The sequence below is a fragment of the Diadema antillarum genome, unplaced genomic scaffold (assembly GCF_040938485.1).
Source record: "Diadema antillarum isolate AM-2024a unplaced genomic scaffold, OU_Dant_1.0 seq00000778_RagTag, whole genome shotgun sequence".
Lineage (NCBI taxonomy): Eukaryota > Metazoa > Echinodermata > Echinoidea > Diadematoida > Diadematidae > Diadema > Diadema antillarum.
Genome location: NW_027271666.1, coordinates 1,031,502 through 1,054,456, shown reverse-complemented (window position 1 = coordinate 1,054,456; position 22,955 = coordinate 1,031,502). Strand labels below are relative to the sequence as shown.

At 39.2% G+C, this 22,955-nt stretch overlaps 1 protein-coding gene across 1 annotated transcript; it reads left to right on the top strand.

Moving 5' to 3' along the window:
- Positions 1–17,693: 17,693 nt before the first annotated feature.
- Positions 17,694–22,272, top strand: LOC139738987 (uncharacterized). The gene is made up of 4 exons (XM_071649602.1): positions 17,694–17,993; positions 18,145–18,275; positions 19,964–20,158; positions 22,017–22,272. The coding sequence occupies exons 2-4, from the start codon at positions 18,146–18,148 to the stop codon at positions 22,184–22,186; spliced, it is 495 nt and encodes a 164-aa protein (XP_071505703.1). The 5' UTR covers positions 17,694–17,993; position 18,145; the 3' UTR covers positions 22,187–22,272.
- The last annotated feature ends 683 nt before the right edge of the window (positions 22,273–22,955 follow it).

Genomic DNA, 22,955 nt, shown 5'->3' with positions numbered 1-22,955 from the left:
TTTGTCTGTCTGTCTGTCTTTCTTTCTTTCTTTCTTTCTTTCTTTCTCTACATATGTAAAATAAAGAGAATATGTGCGGAATCAAACACAAAATCCTTACGTTTTGTTTTCCCGTTACCCGACTATTGCAATAATGTCGAAAGATAACTTTACAACGAGAAATGACAGTGTTTGAGACAGAAAAAACAACAACAAAAAACGGGAAATAAAGATTTGTTGGATTTTTTTTTCATCACTGGGTAATACTGTTCCGTAGAATCTTTGGTTAGAGGGATTTAGCATTGCGTGCTGGCCAACGCGGCTCTAGCTGAAAGTCAGGGGATCGCGGTGATCGAACAGCAATTACTCGTTTACCTTCCTGTATATCAAAACATCCTTTGAACTACTGCGTATTGAAAGTAACGTGTAAAGGATGGAGAAAAAGACAGTTTGTTTTGAACAAAACAAGCACAAGTGTGATGATGGCACAATACAAATATACACACTGTCTCGAATAAAGAGAATCAGGCGCTAGTGTAGGGCCTATTTTCATACCCATGGGGACTTATCAAATTAAACAAGTACCAACTTGCACCAAAATGACGAGAACGCTAAATATAGAATTTCCGATCACCTTCTTAACTTTGAACCGAACCCGTTATCGCGAATTACGGCAAATTGCATGACATCGATCAAAACAATTCGTGACTATATCTGTTCGATCTGAAATTGGAATTAGCCTCCTACACTCTTAAAAAGAAAAGGGTAAATCAACATTTAAAAGGGCTGAGGAGTGACAACGTTTTTAAGGTAATGTTGCATTCACCCTATCTATCCAGCTGAATCCAACGTTAGATGTGCTAGATACAGCTAGAAAAAGGGTGAATACAACATTTTGAAAACGCTGTCGCTCCTCGCCCCTTTTAAAACGCTGTTTTACCCTTTTCTTTTTAAGAGTACGTGTTTTGGTTGAGCAACCGCCTCGACAGACCAACGGACATTATGCGCAATATGTAATCATACAGCCAACTTCACTTTCAGATTGTGTACGTGGCGGTCGTCGCAAAGCAAATAACTTTGGAGCTGTATTTCTTTATTTATTTATCTATCTTTTTATGGCATTCAGTTACATATATATATATACCTTCCATTCAATCCTAGATTGGAACTACTTTCTCGATGTTTTCCTCTCTATCTGTCTTTCGGTATATGCAATGCTGAATTTCGTGTAGGATATTTTCTGCTATTACTTTTCGAACAAGAATCCGCCTTAGGGCTGGGTTCCACTGCCGATCAAATCTGCATGTTATGATCTATAGTCCGACAGAGTGTTAAAAAATATCGTGTTACAATAGGAGGAAGCCAAAACCAATGTCGATCAAGGTAGATCGATCATATCCAGATCGATGCCGATCGCGTCCTTGTCGAGAGAGATTTGATTGGCAGTGGGAATCCATCGTTTCCATACTTGACTTCGTGTATAGTTGCTATTACAGGGCCTATGTACAATTCGGGACATAGAGTCAAACTTTCGTTTTATAGGCCTATACTGATGGTATTACGCGTGCATTGATACATAATAAAAGCATTTCCTTCCTTTGTACGTTAGCGCGGGGACGATTAGTGAAGTTCACCACGATAATAATGAAAGGCTTGACCGTCAAAAGAAAGACGACCCTTTCCCAGGAACAATGAAAGCAGTGTCCAGCTGTCTTGAAAGACACCATCCTGGCGGAACAATACAAGAAGAATCGAATAAGACACGCTGATTCAACAACACACACAACGAGACTCGTTCAGTTAGACACAGCTCGCAGAGGGTGCGCTCGCTTGTGAGTTGGGGTATCCCTCTTGCCAACTAGCTAAGAAATCATGTAAGCCATTTTAATAGTGTAAAATTTGTATGAATTTTACATACTAATTTTGGTGCAAACACCACACATCACGAACAGCTTCTTAGTGTAACTGATTAGGCCTATGATAACACAAGCAGTTGTATGGGCATAGTATTCGCGCTGTTACGTCACTGATAGGCAATCACGGGACGGATACACTGATTTGGTCTATCAACAAACATCAATTAGAAAAGCTATCTTTTTCGATTCTCTGATTAGATAGAATGATGTGGAATCGGGTTCTTTAGTGTGATCACTGTAAAGGTAAGATTATATGCCTAACTAAGACCTGACTCATTTCAAAAGAGCGCGTACCCTTATGTGATCCCCAAAATTCATAAAGAAAGGGGGAATGGAGTAGGGGATATAATAGGCTTTACCAAACATGCCAAATGGAGCAGCATCGCGCTGTCGACGATGCTTTTAACACATGTCCGAAATCATTAATTTTCCTTCAAAATATATGCAGCTGAGAGTGATCAATTTCACTAACATAAAAGTCTTAATCTCATTTCGTTCTGTCCCTTCTTTTTCATTAATAGAAACCATAATGATGAACGAGGATTCAAATCCTTAGGTTGTGGCATTTCTATTGCGTTTGACGGTTAAATTGCGGTATTGTGAAGGTTTCCAATTGACAGGACACATAATTCGCTGTAATTTAGATCAGCTGTAGAACGCGGGCATCCAATATTGATCATAATTTTAAGAAATATTTGTGAAAGATCGTGAAGATATCTTACGATACTCAAATTTACATAATCATACTACCAAATACCCAACGTCGAAGAGCTCTGCAAACTTCATAGTTGTGTTGATGATATTAAGCGATGGTCTCGCGATAATCATTTGAAATTGAATTCTGATAAATCAGAATTGTCAGGCGGGCTAGTTTTCTCACAAAAATTTATCTCCCAGTCCGTCAGAGATCTAGGAGTTATGGTAGATAAGCATCTGAACTTTAAAAAACAACAACAAACGAACAAATGAAATAACACACACATTAAGAACTCATGTCGTTCTGCTGCTTCAGGGGTATTTGCAAAAATACATTATTAATATCCGTAAGTTGTCGGAGCAGTCTTCCACCGAACGTCTAATTCACGCATTTGTTCTTCTCATCTTGACTACTGCAATTTCCTTTTAGTTGGTCTCCCTGCTTCGAGTATTGCACCAAATTCAAAATTCAAAATACAGCTGCAAGGCTTGTAACCCTGACAAAAACATCTGACCAAATTACTCCAGTTATCCAATCCCTCCACTGGCTCCCCATACATCAACGTATCACCTTTAAAATCATCCTTATTGTTTACAAGATAAATATTTATATAATATTGACTGGCCCTGAGGGAGGTACCAGAAAATATTGCCCAAACTGAAAGCATATTGCCCGAGTCGAAGACGAGGGCAATATGTTTTCAGTGCGGGCAATATTTATCTGGTACCTCCCGAAAGAAAGGCCAGTCAATATCATAATTATTACCTATCCCCTAGGTAAATTAAGAAAATATGTGAATACGGCTATACACTATGATACAGATCAAGCCACATTTGACTACCTGTATATAGACCATCAACATGTTGAATAATTGCAAAATTGTTCATCAATGTATTTCATTCAACTCCAACTTCAAAGATACATATGTAGTTGTAACAGGCAAACTTCAAACATCTGAACGCTCTTACACTTTATTTTTACTTCTCTGTTTAAAGTTGGAGAGTTGTAAAACTAATGGTCACTGTGCAATTACTGAGCACAAATGGACTAGTCATTGTTTGACGCCTAGTGCTGCTGTAAGTGGTCGACCTTGTATGAGTTGATTTATCAGCGTTCTTCTGCGGTGCGTGTAACTGACACCCTGGACGTCCTGGAATGTTTTCTTTTTGTGGTCGATCGGAATGTTTAAGCAGGGAGGTGGGGAGAGAGATTTCACTCTTTCTCTTCCCACCTCCCTGTTTTACAGTGCACTCCTATTATAACGACCACGGTTATAACAAAATTCTGGTTATAACGAAGTAAAAATTTGAGCTGCAATGTCATCCACTATATGTATTTCTATTGTTTATTTGTTCAGTTATAACAACATTCCGATCTAACGAAAGATAACAGGAGTCCACTGTATATGTAAAACCCCCGAATGCTCGTGATATGCTCTAATGTCGCCTGCTGAACTCCCGACCCTGCAAAATACCAACTGTAATTGTCTCGCAAAACTACCTCGTATAGGTAATAATATGGATTAATCTTACCTCCCTTCCGCTCCTCCACTTCAGCCTATTCTCTCTCTTCTCTCCAATTATCACGTGGTCCCGCACATACCCGCTATGGTGATATAGGACCTTTTCTGTATTTCCCCACCCCTTTGGAATAAACTCCCTCTCTATATTCGTATAGCTGAAAGTGTTGATATGTTCAAATCATTGTTGAAAACTTGTCTGCTTACTCAATCCTAATCTTGTTGTTGTTGTTGTTGCTGTTATGTACATAATGCTGTATCTTAATTATACCTCAATATTTTAAATGTATATATCGGGCATCCTTTCTCTTTATAAGATTATTGGTGCTGTTCGTTATTCCCTGGTTCGCTATTCCGAAGGGTCATTAATCTGAAACGCACAAATTTCCTATACCGAGGTTCGTTAATCCGAAAATGAAAAAGGGTTCGTTAATCCGAACATTGCGTTATTCCGACGGTTCGTTATTCCGGAGATTCGTTAGATTGAAGATGAAATTCGGAATAACGAAGCTTCGGAAAAACGAATCTTCGGACTAAAGAGTCTTGTGAATAACGAACCTTCGGAATAATGAGCTGTTACCAAGATTATTGGGCATTGACAGGTTGATGTCCGATGCGTTGTAATGTGCTGGATTGTAAGCAAAAGTATTATGTTATTTTTTCTTAATTGATCAACTTCATGTACATTAAAGTGTAGAGAGTTATATACGCCTACGCATGATCATCTTGATCTCAGTGGCCTCAAAATATAATTTAGAAGACATCCCAGTGCAGCTGTAACAAATCTGTTAATCCAAAAATTACACGAAGGTTCGTCATTCAAAAAGGCGAATTATCTATCTATGCCGAAAAATAAACGTATGGCTCATCCTGCATGATTTAGAAAATGAAATAAAGTCTCATCCACAGTTACAAAATAAGGAGATGCAGTTGAAAATAAAACAAAATGACCGGATTTCACAGCACACTCACCCGAAAGAGGAATACGTATCACACACGAGTGGCTTTCATCAATATTGGAGCATTGTACTATACATGGTGAATGTATGCTTTGCGTAAATCCAGTTTCCGAGCACAAAAAGCTATACTCTTGATAGCTTAGTCAGGGGAGCACAATTGACTGAAAAAAAAAATCATATCAATGAGATACTTCAACAGACTAAATAGAGAAATCACAATCCTGCTTCTTAACTCTTATATGTGCCATGGTGGAAACACCCTGTGTGCCACGTTATTCTGAGACACGAAGGTGGTCATGCTTTGAGAAAGAATTCTGTTTTTCCAATTTGTGTAACTTCTACAAATTTCTGTTAAGATGGGCGTAATAGTAGGCAAAGTTAAAGAGGAATGCCAAGCTTTGTTTCGATATAAATTGTATGCCGACTCTATTTTCAATTTTTTTTTTAATGACCAGTTGCTACATTACTATAAAGGTATGACTTTTGCACATTAAACCGTGACAGAAACAGAAACAGTTGGGAACATCGCTTGATAGTCGTTCACCACATAGAATGCAAGCCGTATACTGTTAGTATGAGAGGAACAAAAGCACGAGAAACGCTTTCATTGTGCCGCGGGATTAGCAGTAATTAGCGGTTTATTGATCCGTCTTGGCGGCTTTGTTTGTTGAGCAGAATATGCGAAGTTGGCACGCCGTCGACTGAGTCGGAGGTGCGAACGTGGCACATAAAGAGTTAAAGAGTTAGTATTGATATTATACACTCGATTTATTTAGTGCTCCACTGTGAATCGAGCGTAAAAATACAGTTTTGGTTATTGCTGAAAGCAAAACAGAAGAACACTTCGAATCGCAGCGTTTATGATTATATCATTATGCTTTACTTTAATGTAGCTTGTAGATACATGCATAGTACTTCCCGTGTCCGAGGCACTCGGATAGAGGTCATGAACTTCATGTCCAGTTTTATCATTTTTAGTATGTCAGTGTAGTTCATTCTTTTAATGCTAGATTTCATCAGCCCCCCCCCCCCCCCCCCATGCTGAGTCTGATATATCAATACCCGCCTTCACGATGTGCAAAATAGCGCGTTACTGAACATGCCCCAATACTCGAGGTTTTTTTTTTCCAACTTCTCAGACAAAAGAGCGTACACGCGAGGATTGTACACTTTTTGGTTCAGACGCTCCAGCCACCCTCGGTAAGTTGAGGGGTTTTTTTTTGCAACCGTTCACACGCACAGAAAATAACCCGCTAATTGCCAATCGATGAAACTATTGTTCTTGTGCCTCACAGTGGTGTGGAGAGCACGCTGTTGTTAATGATGAGAATAAAAGAACTCAATCAAGTTTCTAAACCCGACCGTTCAAGTACTGCCGGGGCAAATACCGCGCTCATTCAGAAATATCAGCAAGATTTCTGAGGTTATGCATCGCGCTACTGGTTCGCACTAATTTTCTGTTGTGTGTGTGTGTGTGTGTGTGTGTGTGTGTGTGTGTGTGTCCACATGTGCAAAAGACTGGAGTTTGCTAAAGGGTAACAAAAATTGAGTTCTGTAACATGCTAATTTGTGTACGTGTGAACCCCCTATTACAGGTATGTTGTAAGACTTTTGTTGGACTTTCCTACAAAAGGAGGTTTGATTCTAGCCTGCTCGCTTGCTGTGTTCTATCATTTATTTTGCAGTAACGTGTCTGTTTGTATTGCTGGTATGCCATACGGAATATTGTACCATGAATCCACCTTCCTGGGGACCGTTTCATGAAACTTTTTGTCAGTGATTTACACTGACAACTGTTAAAAGCTACTGAAATCCTTGCGTCTGATTGGCTGATGGCAAATTTGTCGGTGAAAACATCCGACGAACTCGTTGATGAAACGCCCCCCCCCCCCCCGTTGATCTACTTTGCGATTCGTTTGCTTTGTATACGCCCTTGAACGGGTGGCGGTTTTTTTCCTCTCTCTCTCTCTCTCTCTCTCTCTCTCTCTCTCTCTCTCTCTCTCATGTCATGATGATGATAGTCGTGTATTGAATGTTATAGGATATGACTATAAAACTGATCTGAATAGCAATGGTGATGACAATTACTACTGCTGGCATAAGTGACAGCTAAATGAACAGATGTTTCCTTGTTCTGATTTCACCTCTCCCTCATTTCTCACTCTTGTTTGCCCCCTTCCATGAATGATAAAAAACAACAACAACAACAACAACAACAACAACAACAACAACAACAACAGACTTAACCGCACAACAAGTCAGATAAATGCGTGCTGGCAACCAATAGACCTACGTGACACGTATCTTTTAGGTTGAAACTAACTTAATGGCCACGACAAATCATATCAGAGGAAATAATGGCAGAAGAAAAAAAACTGACAACCTTTCTAGTGTAAATTTCTGCGAAAACAGGTGCCCCCCCCCCAAAAAAAAAAATGCGCGCACTGCAACTATTTCAGGTTATAAGCAGTCTGTAAACCGACCGAACGGCATAATTCTATTAAAATGTCGCCTTATCTTGGCTTCTTTAACAGTAAAAAAAACCACACGTTGAACAGTATTGGTGTATTACACATTAATATTATCACTAAAACAAAACAAAGGGGTTATACGTCGCTTCATACTTACAATCAAATCACGTGTCAAAAAAAAATAATGATGATATAAAAAAGGTCCCGAATGCCGAAGAAAATATCGCTTTCCTAGATGCCGCTGCAACAAGCTGAAGTTTATAGTGTAAGAGCTATACCTACCCAATTACACAACAGTAGGCCTACATAATATCATGGCAACTTATATTGAAACTTCTTTAGATCTCACACTCATAAAATCTGCGTACCACTGCGTGTGAAAATTAGAATGAACATCACGGACATATCAACTGAGAAGTTCCTCTAGATACTTCTTCCCGACTTGGCGATCATCAAACAGTAAAAGACGTGACTATTAATTTATTTGTATCGAATGTAAACTGTTTACTGCAAACGAAAAAAACTATACGGAGTGCCTCCTCCGTTTATTGTCTTTGCCGTAACCATGGAGCTACTACGAAACCAAACAAGAAGCACGCATGGACGGCGCGTTTCATTGAACTTGATAACCACGTGTTTCGCACTTCGGCACATATTGCACTGCGCGAAACGTAGCGATTACCGTACTTGTGGCGGACATACTGACTTTGGTCAAGGAATGAAAATGGAATACATTAAGAAAAATATTATGATATTGAAATACCGACATCATGAAAATGTTTGGAAACAACGAATGATTATGGAGTATAGAAATGAAAATGCCAAACAAAGATTTTCATTCGCTCATAGGGAAGCTCTCTAGAGGAGATGAAAGCATCTCCCCTCGTATGGCAGTCTAAGTTTCCCCAACAAGCTGAGGTTAGTGAGGTGTACACCAGGGCTCGACACTAACGGTGGCTCGGTGGACCGGGGCCACCAAAAACGCACGTCGGGCCACCAAAAAAAGTCGGATGTTTGCCTTTACTTTTGGAAATGGACAGCGGTAACAGTCGACTCCGTATAAGATGCTAAAATAAATGTCAGATGTTGTTTTTATTTTTGGAAATGAATAACGGTAATATTCGACTCCGTACGGTACTAAAATAAATGTCGGATGTTTGCTTATATACCAAGGATACTTATACTTTTCGATTTGAATAACGGTAAGATTCAGCTCCGTACGGTGCTAAAATTAATGTCAGAAGTTCGATTTTGCGTTCGGAAATGAATAACAGTAATATTCGACTCCGTACGGTGATTAAATAAATATCGCATGTTTGCTTTGACGTTCGGAAATGACTACTAATGATATACAACTCCGTACGATGATAAAATAAATGCCGGGTATTTGCTTATGCGTTCGAAAGCAAATAGCAATAACATTCAGCTCTGAAAGATGTTAATATAAGTGTCGGAAATTTGCTTTGACGTTCGGAAATGAATAACAATGATATTGAACTCCGTACGATGATAAAATAAATGCCGGATGTTTTCTTTCAAGCTCTGGATTTGTGGAAAGATAATAATGTACGTTCATCATTTTTTTTTCATGATTCATTCAAGAATTTCGGGAGTCTGACAGCCATCTGATCTCGTTACGATGTTTTTGTATTGTTTACAGACAAGTATGGCAAACATGAGAGCAAGGCTTCATAGAAGATGAATTACCCTGGTGGCAACCATTGAACGACAATTTCAATTCAATGGGCAATCGTCGGGACCACTCGCGATGTTAGAAAAAATAAACACCTCAGCATCGAGCAATTTCTATCATTGAATGAGCAATCGTCGGGACGATGTGCGACGTTTCAAACTCATACCAAACGGTGATTTAAGTTCAATGGGCAAGCCTAGGGACGATGCGCGACGCTTTAACAATTACTAAACGCGTCTCTGACCAGTGATTCAAGTTGAATGGACAGTCGTCGGGACGATAAGTGCGACGTTTGAACAATATGGATTAACAAACTCGCCACGGAACGGTGATTTAAATTCAATGGTCAATCGTCGGGACGATGAGCGACGCGAAACCATCACCAAAACCTTTACAAAACGGTTAGTCAAGTTGAATACGCAGTCGTCGGGGACGATGTGCGACGTTTGAACAATCACTGAAACGCTTCGCCGATCGACAAAAGACCTCCTTAATTGATTAGTCGCGACGAAAAGAGACGACTTCGTTCCGACTCGTCGGAACCATCTTTTGTTGATATTTATAATGAGCCAAAAAGAGCGCAGTAATGAGCACATGAGGCCCAAAATTTGGATCGTCGGGGACGATTGGCGACGATCTTTTGTCTCATATCGTCGCGACGAAGATATCTCCCTAACACAGTTTTTCTGTTGTGCCTTAGTTGTTTGTAACATTTTTTTTTCTAAATAAAACTTAAACTATTTGTGCTGGGGTGATGCTGTGCTGTGCTGTGCTGTGATGTGCTGTGCCGTGCTGCGCTGCGCTAATTCTGCGTTTGGGCATAAATTATGTTTATAACTGGATTTGCTTTTTAGAGTCATTTTGTTTGTCGTATTTGTGTCTGTATTCCACATTATTCTGTTTGGAAAATTAGTTGTGATGTAATCATTAGTATTCTTTGAAATAAACTAATTTGAAATAGTATGATTTGACATTGATACAAATAGTAATTTGTGTTTGTTAACTGCGTTGGCCTTTCAGGGTGACACTTTAGTTTTTGGAAACATCTGTTTGATTCATTATGGTCAAAAAATGTAAAGTAAGCTGGTTGATCTGTCGCTATTGGCTGGGCACACTTTGCGATCATCTCGCGGGAACCGAATGTGTCTGCTCGTCGCATTTTATTGTGTGGGTGGTCGTTTTCCACATGACTGCACATGCTATTATGATTAAACAGTCTATTCGTGTTTTATACTCCGTTGCCAAGTTACATAGGGCCTACGTTAATACATGTCGCTGGGAAGTATGCAAAGAATTTTGTAATGAAAATAAAAAAAAATAATGAATGTTTGCGCGTGTTTATAAAAGATAGAACTTAATTACGTGTTGTTTCTCTTTTTTTTGTGAAAAATTATATTAGATTTTTGGCTTTTATAAACGTTATATGGCGATTTTGTGAAATCTATAATTATTTTTTTCGTTCGTTATCTTTCGTATGTTCGTATTAAAAGTACGTTTGAAACATTTTTATTTTGAAAATTGTGATATAAACAAGATGGCCGCATTCAGTTCTTCTCTTATTCATTTTCTTTATGTGACCCTGCATCACAAAACCAACAAAAAGTCACCAAACATGGATTTTTACTTAAGGACAGATTCTGAAAGAGCAGACTTTACGCTTTAAAATGATGTATAACTCAATTCAAATAGACTCCCCTAACCAACCTAAATACTGGAAAGAAAGCACACATTCTGGAAAAGTGTGAACTGAGAAAAGAGACTCTGAAGTACAGGGTCTATTCAAGCGCTTAGTCTTTCACAAAGCCGTGCTAGCTGTGCAATGAAAGGGACAAAACAAAGGATGTGAACCACCCAAGCAACAACAATGAAGGGATTATCAGATTAAGCTGAAATTGAGCATGCTGTCCACGATCAATGCCAACTTTCAATGCAGTAGCATTATCCTTTCAAAAATTATTAGACTTGAGAGTGAAGAGTGTACAAAGGATCTCAAGAAATTAAAAGTGGCCTCCAATACATACCTGCTCATTCTACTCTCCCCCCCAAAAAGGGTTGTATAAAAACTACCGAAAACACACATTCCCATTAGTGTTATGATCCAAAACTAAAGAGTAATGTAGAAGAAAGATAGCTCTCTCAGAAAATATGAAAAACTCAAGATTGACTCAGTTGACCCATTTCACCTGTTTTGAGTTCTCACGTAAAATCAAGGGGTGCGACTTTTTGTTTGTTTTGTGATGCACGGTCACCTATATCGGTAACTTGATCAGAAGGATGTTTTGTTGTTTTAGAATTGTTGGCCCAATACTTCGGTCCTTTGCAACTGTTACCTTAAAAAAAAAAAAGAAGTAAGCACCTATCATTATAATGACTTTTCAAAAATGCTCTTGTACATATCGAGTAATGTTGTCATGAATGTCCTCTAAAACATTTTGATAGAAAATAAATTAGTATGGATTTCCACGGTGTTCTGGGGTAAAATTAATGGTATGTCCTGATCTATTTTCCTTGCATTACTGTGTTCTTTGTGTTTGTTTGTTTGTTTGTGTGTATGTGTGTGTGTGTGTATTTCTGTCAGTGTGTGTGGTTGCGAGTGAATCACAGTGTGTACGAATATTAAGTACACTTGAAGTCGAAAATGGAAGGATTGAAATAATGGGAAAGAGAGAGAGAGAAAGAGAGAGAGAGAGAGAGAGAGAGAGAGGGAGGGGAAAAAAGTAAAAACTACAGCGAGAGGAAGGGAGATTGGAGAATGTAAGAGCAATGCTAACAGTAGATATGGATGGAGAAATTTTAGGTGATCTATGACAGCAATTCACCACTATTAAGATTTCCCATCTACTGTGTTTCGACGGGACAAGGCAACGATATCGAGAACAGGGGCGATAATGGCGTATATCTTAGGGGTCAACATACTTTACAGTTCACTTCTCTGCACAACTATGACATCATGAAAACACCGATTGGGATGAGCTCCTTGCATTTTCATTTGCAGAGTACTTGCGCTAACTTTGTGTGGAGCTCTTCTCTGCCATCCCAATTTCAATTCAACTGATGTTAGAGACAATATTTTGGAATCAAAAAAGTCCTAAGAAGTTACGAAGTTTTACTGTTTTACTGAGCCATTTAGTAACAATATCTTTCGCCCACCTTGCCGTCTTCTTTCTTGAATGATGTATCCTTCCCAACTAAATCTGATATCTCTGTCCCAACTTGAGATTCATCATGTCTATATACAATATAATTCCCATGTTTAGTGGAGCAGGGCCCTAATCCATCACGACAGGGGATCTTCTTTATTTTTGCCAAAACATGCTTGTCTGGTAATTGCCCCCGTGACTTTTTCTGGTCACGAAGATGATTTCGAACACAGGCAGAGGTAAAGCACCCATACGTGGCGTCAGGTAGGCCTAAACGTATAGGCCTATAAGGCCCATACATGTTCATTATCTTTTCAGGATGGCTTGATTTTATAAAGGGGAATACTAAAGAAATAGAACTATATATGAAGTGAAAGAGTGGGACACATAGAACAATTTGTCGTTTACATCGTTTAAAATGGCCTTTTTGAAGTGGAGTTAGAGGATTTTGAAAATTTACACCTGTCACCCCCCCCCCCCTGAAATCTAGGTCACAGCGTAAATTTCGAGGCTTTGCCGATGACGTCATGGGATGAAAGGAATCGCGCAAGGTCTCGAGCGCCGCAGGCCCCCGCGCGCATAATGCATGCATTGTATCATACAAGTTGTTGTAGATAGTACATGTATTTGCATACAAAGTTTGAAAGTTTGTTTTTCGATAATGCACGACACCGTACGTAAAACTTTTAATAAGGCCATGCAGTGATGATCAGGATGATTTCTTGGTGGAATTTGAATGTGGGAGCGATGATGAACTGAGTGATACAGTACACACTAGTGATGATAACGATGATGAAACTAGTGATGATGACCCTAGTGAAGTTGGAGAGATAGATGTTGCTGACGAGCCGCACGGCGGGGCGCAGGAGGGAGACGCTACGGGCGAGCTAGTGGGGAAGGCCCAGGGCGGTCCGGTTGAAGCGGACGGACTTAGTGGAGATTGGCAGTACGAGCCCTTGCCACACGGCAGGCCAGGGGACAATGTTGGTGACGCAGGACCAATGCCAGGTAGACTTCAAAATTTAGATAGGTAAGATTTTTTTTTTTTTTTTTGAATTGAAAATGAACCGAGCTTAGTGCTGACTTGATCTCGTACTTCAGAGCAGCAGTAGGCCTAACTGAACACAGCCCAGTCGCTGTAAGTAGCGCAGCGTCTGGTCGGGCTACGTATTTATCTTATCACATCACACTCACTCCTAACTACATACAGCCCAGTCGCTGTACGTAGGTACGTCGCGACAGGTATTCGCACAGCGTACTTACAGCGTCTGGTTGGGCTAACTCACTCCGTACTCCCGTTCACAGCTCATCAGCATTCTATCTAGCAAGAGCTAGGTACTACACGATCCATTCATTACTTCACCGAGTCCATCAAAGTTTTATCACTATCGATGAAAATCGCAGTGCTCTGTAGCATTTATTTTATCACCAGATAGGCCGGCCGGCCTAGTCAAGACTTTGACTTAGCCGATGCCCGCGCATTGATTGCGTGGTATCTAGCATTAGCGTTCCACGTACGCCGAATGTTTCGCGATTTTTTTTTAATTATTATTTTCGCCAATTTCGCGAACCTGGTGCTTTTTGCGAATTTAACAACACGAGAAAATATTAACTCTCTTTCCGTATATATTTCCCCCTTCCGTGGTGTACTCCACAACCACGAATTTAAGCACTCGCTAAATTATTCGCAAGTCCCGATTCACGAAAAAATAGACTCGCGAAATACATGTATATGGCGTACACAGCTGTAGTATGGTTGGGTGTTCATAATACCGGACACCTAACGTTTTTCTATCAATAGAAACGTGAAAAATCTCACAATTTGACTGAAATTTTACTCACGTGTGGAGAAAATACTCCGGATTCACAAGCGCGCACTGAAAATGCGATCTGAGGTACGCGCTCTTAGATGGCGGCTTCGAACGCGTGGGGTGTCATTTTTTCCGCACTCAGTTGCCCTGCTCATTTCAACCGACCACCCTGACAATGCGTATAAAGGGCACTTAAATGCGTTTTTTCGACAGGCCGCTGTTTTTTTCTAGCCGTCATTTTTTCCCCAATAATATTTGAATATATTTTGAATCCTTCGATATTACTTTTGAAGGACTGTTTGATGAATTTGACTTGATTTTCATTAGGAAACTTTTCATCGTAATTGAAATAAATTAGATGAGTCGGTTTGTTGTTTCACATTCATTTCTCGTTTCTGCATCAACTCGTAAGGTCGTAGCGGGCGACAAAATGTTTATGTCATGTAGGCCTATATGTGTAACGTGTGTGCACGATCGTACAAGCGGCGGTGACAATTTTGCGGTCAAAATCGTCAAATTTATTACCGAAGGATACTCTACATCTAACAACGAGTCAGCAAAGGTAGGCCTAGTTATATGTAGTTACACGATAAATCTTATTCGATTTTGCTAAATTTCGTTAATTTATAGGGAATACTTATTTGTTTTCGTCTCATTTTACTCGGTAGCGTAGCCCAGTGAAGAATCGAACACCGTTGCGCGTAGTCCCATGCGTACATTTTCTTTCTGTATGCGCAATGCCATTATAATGCGCGGCCGGTCGTTATGGACCCGGTCGGTAGGTTGGACACCTACCATACTATCGAGGAACTGCCGATGAATACTAGTACATTGTACTTACCAAAGAGGTACGAAGCTCAGGCTTCTCCGCTCTTTGATACACGGAGGCTACTGCACTGCGACATAGGCCTACGCGGCCGGTGATGGGCGCATAAAACATGTGACTGATCGACTACGAAGCACCATCGTACAGGCACTAGGCCTGACAGCTTCTGTATTCGTGGCCTAAATAACACGTAACAGACTCTATTTAAACGAGGAAATGTGTGATTTCACAGGAGACTTGAAGTAGAAAACAATTTTATTTCATTTTTTGTGACATTCTGATAAAAAATGTCTTGGGATTTTGGGGTATGAGCCTCGACATCACGCTCTCATCGAGAGCATACATAGGTAAGCTTAGGCTGTTGTGTGATACTTCCGGGTTTGCCTTTCATCCCATGACGTCATGGACACGCCCCCAAAATAACCACGGATCTTCCGTTTGAACATGATTCAGGATACAATTTTTCTAAGAAGCCGTTCTCCAAAACGCAATTTTCTAAATGGATGAATTAAAGGCCGCTGTGTTAAACATGCTCTATGCTTGAAATGGGGGAATAATCCAACAAAATATGCGTTTCCTTTAGTATTCTGCTTAAATTAAGGTTAAGCGTTTTCCGTACTCTTCTACATTTATGAGCTCCATGTCTCTTAGGTAAACAATACACCTTGCATCACAGCTGGTCTGGCAACGGATCTACAAAATTTGGGTATAAAACAGATACCTTTCAATAAGTAAAGTGGATCCACCGCAATGTCCCCGTGAATCGCCTGTACTGCAATACCTGGTATCAGATTATTTCCACAATTCACTTTGAAATAGAGCGAGACTGTTAGCAAAACGTTTATCACAGCTGAGAAAAAAAAAATAACTTCATACCGTTTCTACATGACAAACACATAGGGAAAGGGGACCTATCGTTCTTTTGTAATCTCCATACCTTGACGGTTTTATTCGTGTATGAATGATTTTCATTTTTGAATTTTACGATCTCGGGTGACTTTGTTTCGATAGAAATGGATGCGTTGGAGTTATTGATAAATTTGCATTTTTTTTCTCTGAACTGTTTAACACTCCATAGGCCTGAAGAAAAACAAAATCAACTTCCCACCTTTACGTGTGACACAAGACAAAATTTAACACCTTATATTAATGTGCAAAGCTGCACCGTTGCACCGCCAGGTGCTATGTAAGGTGCTTACTGGTCAGTAAAGGTGGAAAATTGCACCCGTAAAGATGCTTTACATCTCTAAGATGCCCACTGGTTAGAAACGTGGAAAGTTTTACCCTAAAAGGTGCTACAATAATCTGTCACACGTAAAGGTGCGAAGTTGAACCTATTTTCGTAGAGTGTAAGGGTCACTGCATGGGTGTGCTTATTTTATTCTTGAAGAACTTTTGCCTCTGGGTCAAAACTGGCCGTGGAAGGGTCCATTCTGCCCCGATGGCAATACCAATGGTTACGACAAGAACTCGCCTTCCCAATTTTTGTTTTTCAACATGAATGTGGCAACCATGTATATATCACACAACCATTGGATGCCATCAAAGATTGTCAATTTAATCTGTTTTTATGTAGTTGCTTCTAAAAATGGTGTGCCCGTCCCTCGCCACTTTTATTCCAATCGGTATCACTTACATTTCTTCTTTCTTTGGCAAATAAAGAAAAAAAAAAGATGTCCCCACATAATTTTAGAAAGCACTTCACACTGAATGCAAAAAAAAAAGAAAGAAGGAAGAAACTGTATAAAAAAGTTTCCGACAAAAATAATTCAAAATTAAACTTTCCAGCAGAATAGCTGTAGGGCACTTACCACGTGGTTCTACACTGATACCGAATGCCTAATAGGTGATAAGACTTGAAATCTGATAAGTTCAAAAACTTTTTTGAGATATGGGAGGTGTCCCACTTCTCCTGCGTTACAGTTCACCCAACTCTCAGCTAATCGTTAACCTTTAACTGGACGAACGTCAAACGTCAGATGTCACTCGTCACCTTTCAAAAATGTGCATATTTGCCAACTTGTGAAAAGGCAAAGTCAAGCAGGCACGCTATAGGCCTAGTCTTGACAATAGCACTAAAAGCATCCCCTTTTATAGGCCTATTGGTCCCATTAGGTCCTACAAATAATGGTTCTGAGTATAATAAGGCCTGATGGCTGGCTTTGCATATTGTGAGTCTTTTACATGCCTTCAATCAGGATCTCCATAACGTTTAGCGTGTCATATACCTTTCATTAATTCTAACTTAAACCTACAAATGACTGCGTTTGAATACTATGGGATTACTTTCATTTTTACATGGTGATAATGAAGTACAAAATAAGCTGTTCGGAGATATTGGAAGCCCCATTTCAATATCCAATGGGCTCACACCATCACTCAGTATTGCTTGGCATTGTTGATATTGTTGTCGTCCGTATCGTAGGCTTATTCATGGGACCGGGTTTTTTTCACCAGTTGTAATTTCTGTCAATGTAATTTTTGTTTTTAAAATTAGACTACATTTCATGTAGATCTTTAGATCTTGAGCAAAAGAAAACTAATCATCGTATCTTATAATTGCAGGCCTATACCTTGATCCCTCATTATCAATATTGTAGTAGACGCCTGGCTGCATGTCTCGCGGCGCGATCTTGCAAATGTCTCTCATTTGTTATTTGTGAGAGCAAAGTTCACCTTCATGACGCATTGTTTGCTTGCACAAGATACAAATGTGGCTCTGCTATGATTCTGAAGGCATCGTGACAGAGAGAATAAATTACATTAGTGAAAATCGGTGAAGTGCAGCGCACCTTGCTTGGCACGATATCTCTTGAGGCAGCTACAAATACACATCAACGGGTATATAATCCCGTCGTCATTAAAACATTGGCACAGAATCATGCTGCTGCCCCATGCATAGGCATTGGTGTTGGGAACAACAAATACATGCATTTTTAGCAACTGTGTGACCTTGGCTTTGGAAAGCATAGAAAACGAAACGTAAGTTATCGTATTGTAGCATGTTCCGCAGTGAAATTCTTACGCATTATAAAGTGTATTGATGATATTTATCAATTTGAAATATGAAAATCTGTCTAGATTTCAATGTTTACTTCTCAATTCTTTTGTTTGTGATAAATTTACAATGTAGGATGGCGGAGTATCAGGCGTGGTGTCGTAACATCGTTCTGTTTGTCATAGTCGCTGCTGTAATGACAGCCCAGTCCGAAGCCTGTTCGTGTTATGCTGGCGATCCGCCTGGCGTCTGTGACCTTGACTTCGGTATGTATAGGCCCACTTGACTACTGGCAGTCATGAGTCCTTGTCTCAAATAGCTTTTACTTTTGCTACATTTGAACAAACCACAAAGAGATTCGGAATAGTGTAAACTACGGGTACTATACTAACAGTTGACCTATACTGCACTGTATATAAGCCCACCATTCTTGGAGCGTTTCCACAAAGCTATCGGCCTGTCTTATCTATTGACTCATATCCGAGCCTGTCTCCAGAGTGATCCTTGCCACTGGGTCTTTCTAAACTAATGGGACTTATAGTTCCAATAAGCCATTTGGTCTACGATGTAGCATTTTGATTGACACAGGGAAACAATAGGCCTAACTCAAAAGACATACGGTACCCTACTGAGCACACTTTAACCAGTACAATCCATTTTGTAAAGTATTACGAGTGATAAAAAAATTGCCAAAAAGGCAATTATGTAGCAATAATGTTAAGGGTTGATGCATGTTCATATCTCTCATTTTAATTCGATTATTGTTTGTATGTGTAATAAACATACCAAATTATTATCTTTGAAAGAAAATTCAGGAATAGGCCTGCTATCTTCATAGTACTAGCAGTTGCTGAATGGTTAATAAGGGCAAATTCCTCTAAAGATCTACCCATTTTGGAACAGTAACAAGAGTTGTTCAACCTCATATATGATTTCACTGCCACGCACCGATAAAACCCCCAAAGAGTTGTACACACTGTCAAAATCCATGGCACAGATCGAAAGGGTTCAGCGATCTAAGAAGAAACGCCTTTCATTACCACGTTAGGACCACACTCAAGTAGGCCTACCCTGATAACTCGCAAACAGCATATTGGCGCCAAGACAATGCAGATTGGAATGATAATATATTGGCGGACTAATGGAATACTTTACTTCTTTTTAATCGAAAGATTGATATCATGCACTCTGTAGAGTCCTACTTCCCGCTGTCCGAATTTGTGCTCAGAAATTTAAAGCGGTTTGTGAAACCTTTCTACGAGGTTCAAAGGTCAATTCTTACAATGCACACGAGTCGACCGCATTCACATCAGAGATGTTTTGTATTTGTACAATCATGTTGTGCTAATTATTTCTTTTTTTTTTGGCGGAACATGGAAAATAAATAGATTTAAATAAAATGATAAAGTAGCTTATTTCTACAGGCCCTATATCGTTACCCGTGTATGCATTTGGTATTGGATATTTTACCTTACGTGCCGCGTCTTTGCCAGTATGCCTGTATCTGATATGATAAAAATCTGTAAGCTAGTTGACTGTTGGAGTTAATGCTCTCCTGTTTAATAAATTAAAAACTGATCTCTACATAGAAAATGGTGAGAGAGCGGCTCATGGATCTTCTTGAATAGTTTCACGATGGTCTATCTACAGATATAAAGAGAACTGGGTTATCTACAATTTATTACCTGCTTCAAAATGCTACAGCAATGAATAAACTTGATTTAATTTACTGCATTTTAATTCCAAATTCTGTTGAAAAGGAAAACTTTCATTGATTCCACTCCACCACCATCCAACACGCCTACCCTATAGACTAAGCTCACCTAACCTATCCCAGTCCCCCCCCCCCCCCGCCCCATACACACACAAACACCCGTTCATATACACAACATCCGCCATCTTTAAGATTCCAAACATTTTGGTTTGTGTATATTTACACTTTCCTATCACACAGGTGTCATAGGAGCAATAGTGAACAAGACGATAGCAGCCGATCACACTCTACGTTACGACGTCGAAGTCCACGAAGTCATCAAGCGTTCACACAATCTAACCGCCAATTCCACCATTGGCATTTTCACGTCCTCTGAAACTAGTGCATGCGGCTTTCCATACTTCGAGGTTGGTGACGTCATGCTTCTTGCAGGAGGTGAGTAAGAATGATAAAATACATTGAATTAACCAATTTTCAATGAATTGAATTGCACTTGTTAAAGTGAACTGGATTGCGTGAAATTATGTAAACATATATGTAAGATAATGATAATGATAATGAATAACATTTATATAGCGCTTAATACTGATGTTTCTAAGCGCATTCATCCGGAAAAAAAAAGAAGTATGACATTAAAATAAAATACAGCATTGAGATTGCTCTATTTTGGGGATTTCCATGAAAGTAGTGTCTGTCTAGTGACGATAAAACTATAAAACTAGCACCAACCAAAATCACGAATATGAAATCGGTCGGTGTTTCCAGATTAAAATGTAGTTCCGGTTTCTCACTTTGGGCCAGGTATTGAATATTGTCTCCCATGTGTACTGAACCTATACCTTTCTGGAAAAACATACTGTCCTACAGTGTGTTCACACTGTGTTTATATAGTCGACTATGTGAAAACGCTCGAATTAATAATAATTGATTCACAATGTAGTGTGGTTTTTTACTGGGTGATTCACAAAGTACTGTTATGTTTCACACTGAATTAATGATTCACAATGTTTTCACACACTGCAAAAAGTCCGGTGTTAAATAGTGAACACCGAGCTGGTGTTAAATTTTCGGTGCTCATTTATGGTGTTATATTAACACCTCCGGGTGTCATTTCCAAATTTTAAACTGTTTTTTGAAGAGTTTCTTAGTAACTGCACTTCTTGTTGATTTTTAATTTAAACAAGACGATCAAGAATTTTACATTAAGATACTAGATTTTTGAAAAAATGTGAAAATAAATTTACACCAAAGTAACACCAGCTGGTGTGGTCTCTTATTGAAGCTGGACGGGTGTTAAACCATTGATATTAACACCAACAAATATCAAATCAACACCATGTGGTGTCATTTTTTAATTAACACCAGTAGAGTGTCAAAATAACACCAGGTACAGTGTCAAATTAACACCACGAAGTGTCAGATGAACACTGTTCAACACCATCACAGTGCATTTTTAACACCTGTGGGTGTGGTCCTTTATTGAAGTTTGATCGGTGTTAGATTTAACACCCGTGGTATTAAATCTAACACCGATCTTTTTACAGTGCACTGTAAAAACGATCGAATTTAACTATGTGAAGAGATTCCACATTGTTTTCACACTGTGTTTCACATTTTGGGACGCTGTACTTTCCAGCAGGGGAGCTACACTCGGCCATATAAATCTGTCAATCAATAGTGATCGTTGTAATATGGGAGATATTAGAAAAACAAAATTAGCATTAACTTTGCCACTTTATCCACATCAATAAAATGAACAAAAATCCTCTGACGGTATCACCGTTGTCTCTTACCTTATCTGACTTGAAAAAAAAAAAAAAAGATAAATTTCTGTTTTCAGTACCATTTCGCAGACTGGTGTAAACACATCACTTGGTGGTAAGGATCTGTAGAAAGGATTAGTATCGCTGGAGTTTTAATAATTTGACCATTGGTAGTGGATCTGGATTTAACGTATAGTTCGTTACGAGATACTTTCAACATCAGCACAAATATCGAACTAAAACTCGCATATCGTTACTCCCTCTGTGCTTCATCAATACAGCACTTCGCTTGAAATAGGTTGGCCGTACCTGTTAAAGAAAGGCAACTTTCATAAAACTACAGGACGATATTCATTTCTCTTTATTGAAAGCAAATATTTTTTTTTCCCTCAAAATCTCAATTTAGTATTGATTGTATGATAAGCTTATAAGAGAATCTTTACTAATTGGCTGACCATTCTGATATCTCTACTGGTCATTCGTTTCATGATTCTATAACTATTATATATAATGTATATATAATGATGCAGGTCGATCAGGATCAAGTTACACACTGAACACCTGTTCTTCCATTACGGTGGACGTGGGCTCCGACGGCCAGCTACCTCGTGGCGTGGACACGAAATGCGGCGCCCAGACTGTCAAGCTCGGTGTGATGCTTTTTCTTCTGTGCAGCACACTCTCAGTTTGGATTCAATAAGCATGTCACGTGACACGGACCAAATACTGTTTCCATTTCATCGTCGAAAGGGTAACTGATTGTTTCTACGTGTTCAAAGAAAAAAAAAACAACAACAAATATTCAAATCAAAACGCAGCTATAAATGTCCAGGGATTTAAGGTGTAGAAATATAAATGATTACTTCCCAACCTTATTCTAGATTTGGTCGGTTCATGTTTGTTCAAGCTTAAAGGGATCGTATAGTTTTGGTTGAGACCTAATTTCAGGTTTCTAACATTTTTTGGTGAGATAATGAGAAACCTCTTATGAAATATGAAAGAGCATGTAAATCCATGAGGAATTCAACGTTTATTTGATGAAAATTGGTTTTGAAATGGCTGAGATATCCAAAACAGAGCGATTCTAATAAGTGTGGGACCCACACTTTATTACGATCGCTTTGTTTTACTTTGTTTTTGAATGTTTCAGTCATTCCAAATCCGATTTTCATCAAACAAACTTTGATTTCCTCTTAAAATGGTATGCTCTGTACTATTTCATAAGTGTCTTCTTGGTATCTCGCAAAAAGTTAAAAGCCCAATTCTCATCTCCACCAATACTGTACCATCCCTTTAAGATGACAGTCGCTTGTGTTTCTCCAATTTGAGTACTGTATTACAGTGCTATTTGTGACCTTGATACTCACAACGCTAATTATTATCAGGAAATGCATTTTTAACAAAAATTGACTCTTTCAGAATTTGCATCCACAACTTATGAGTATTAGACTTTATCCACACAACTTCTC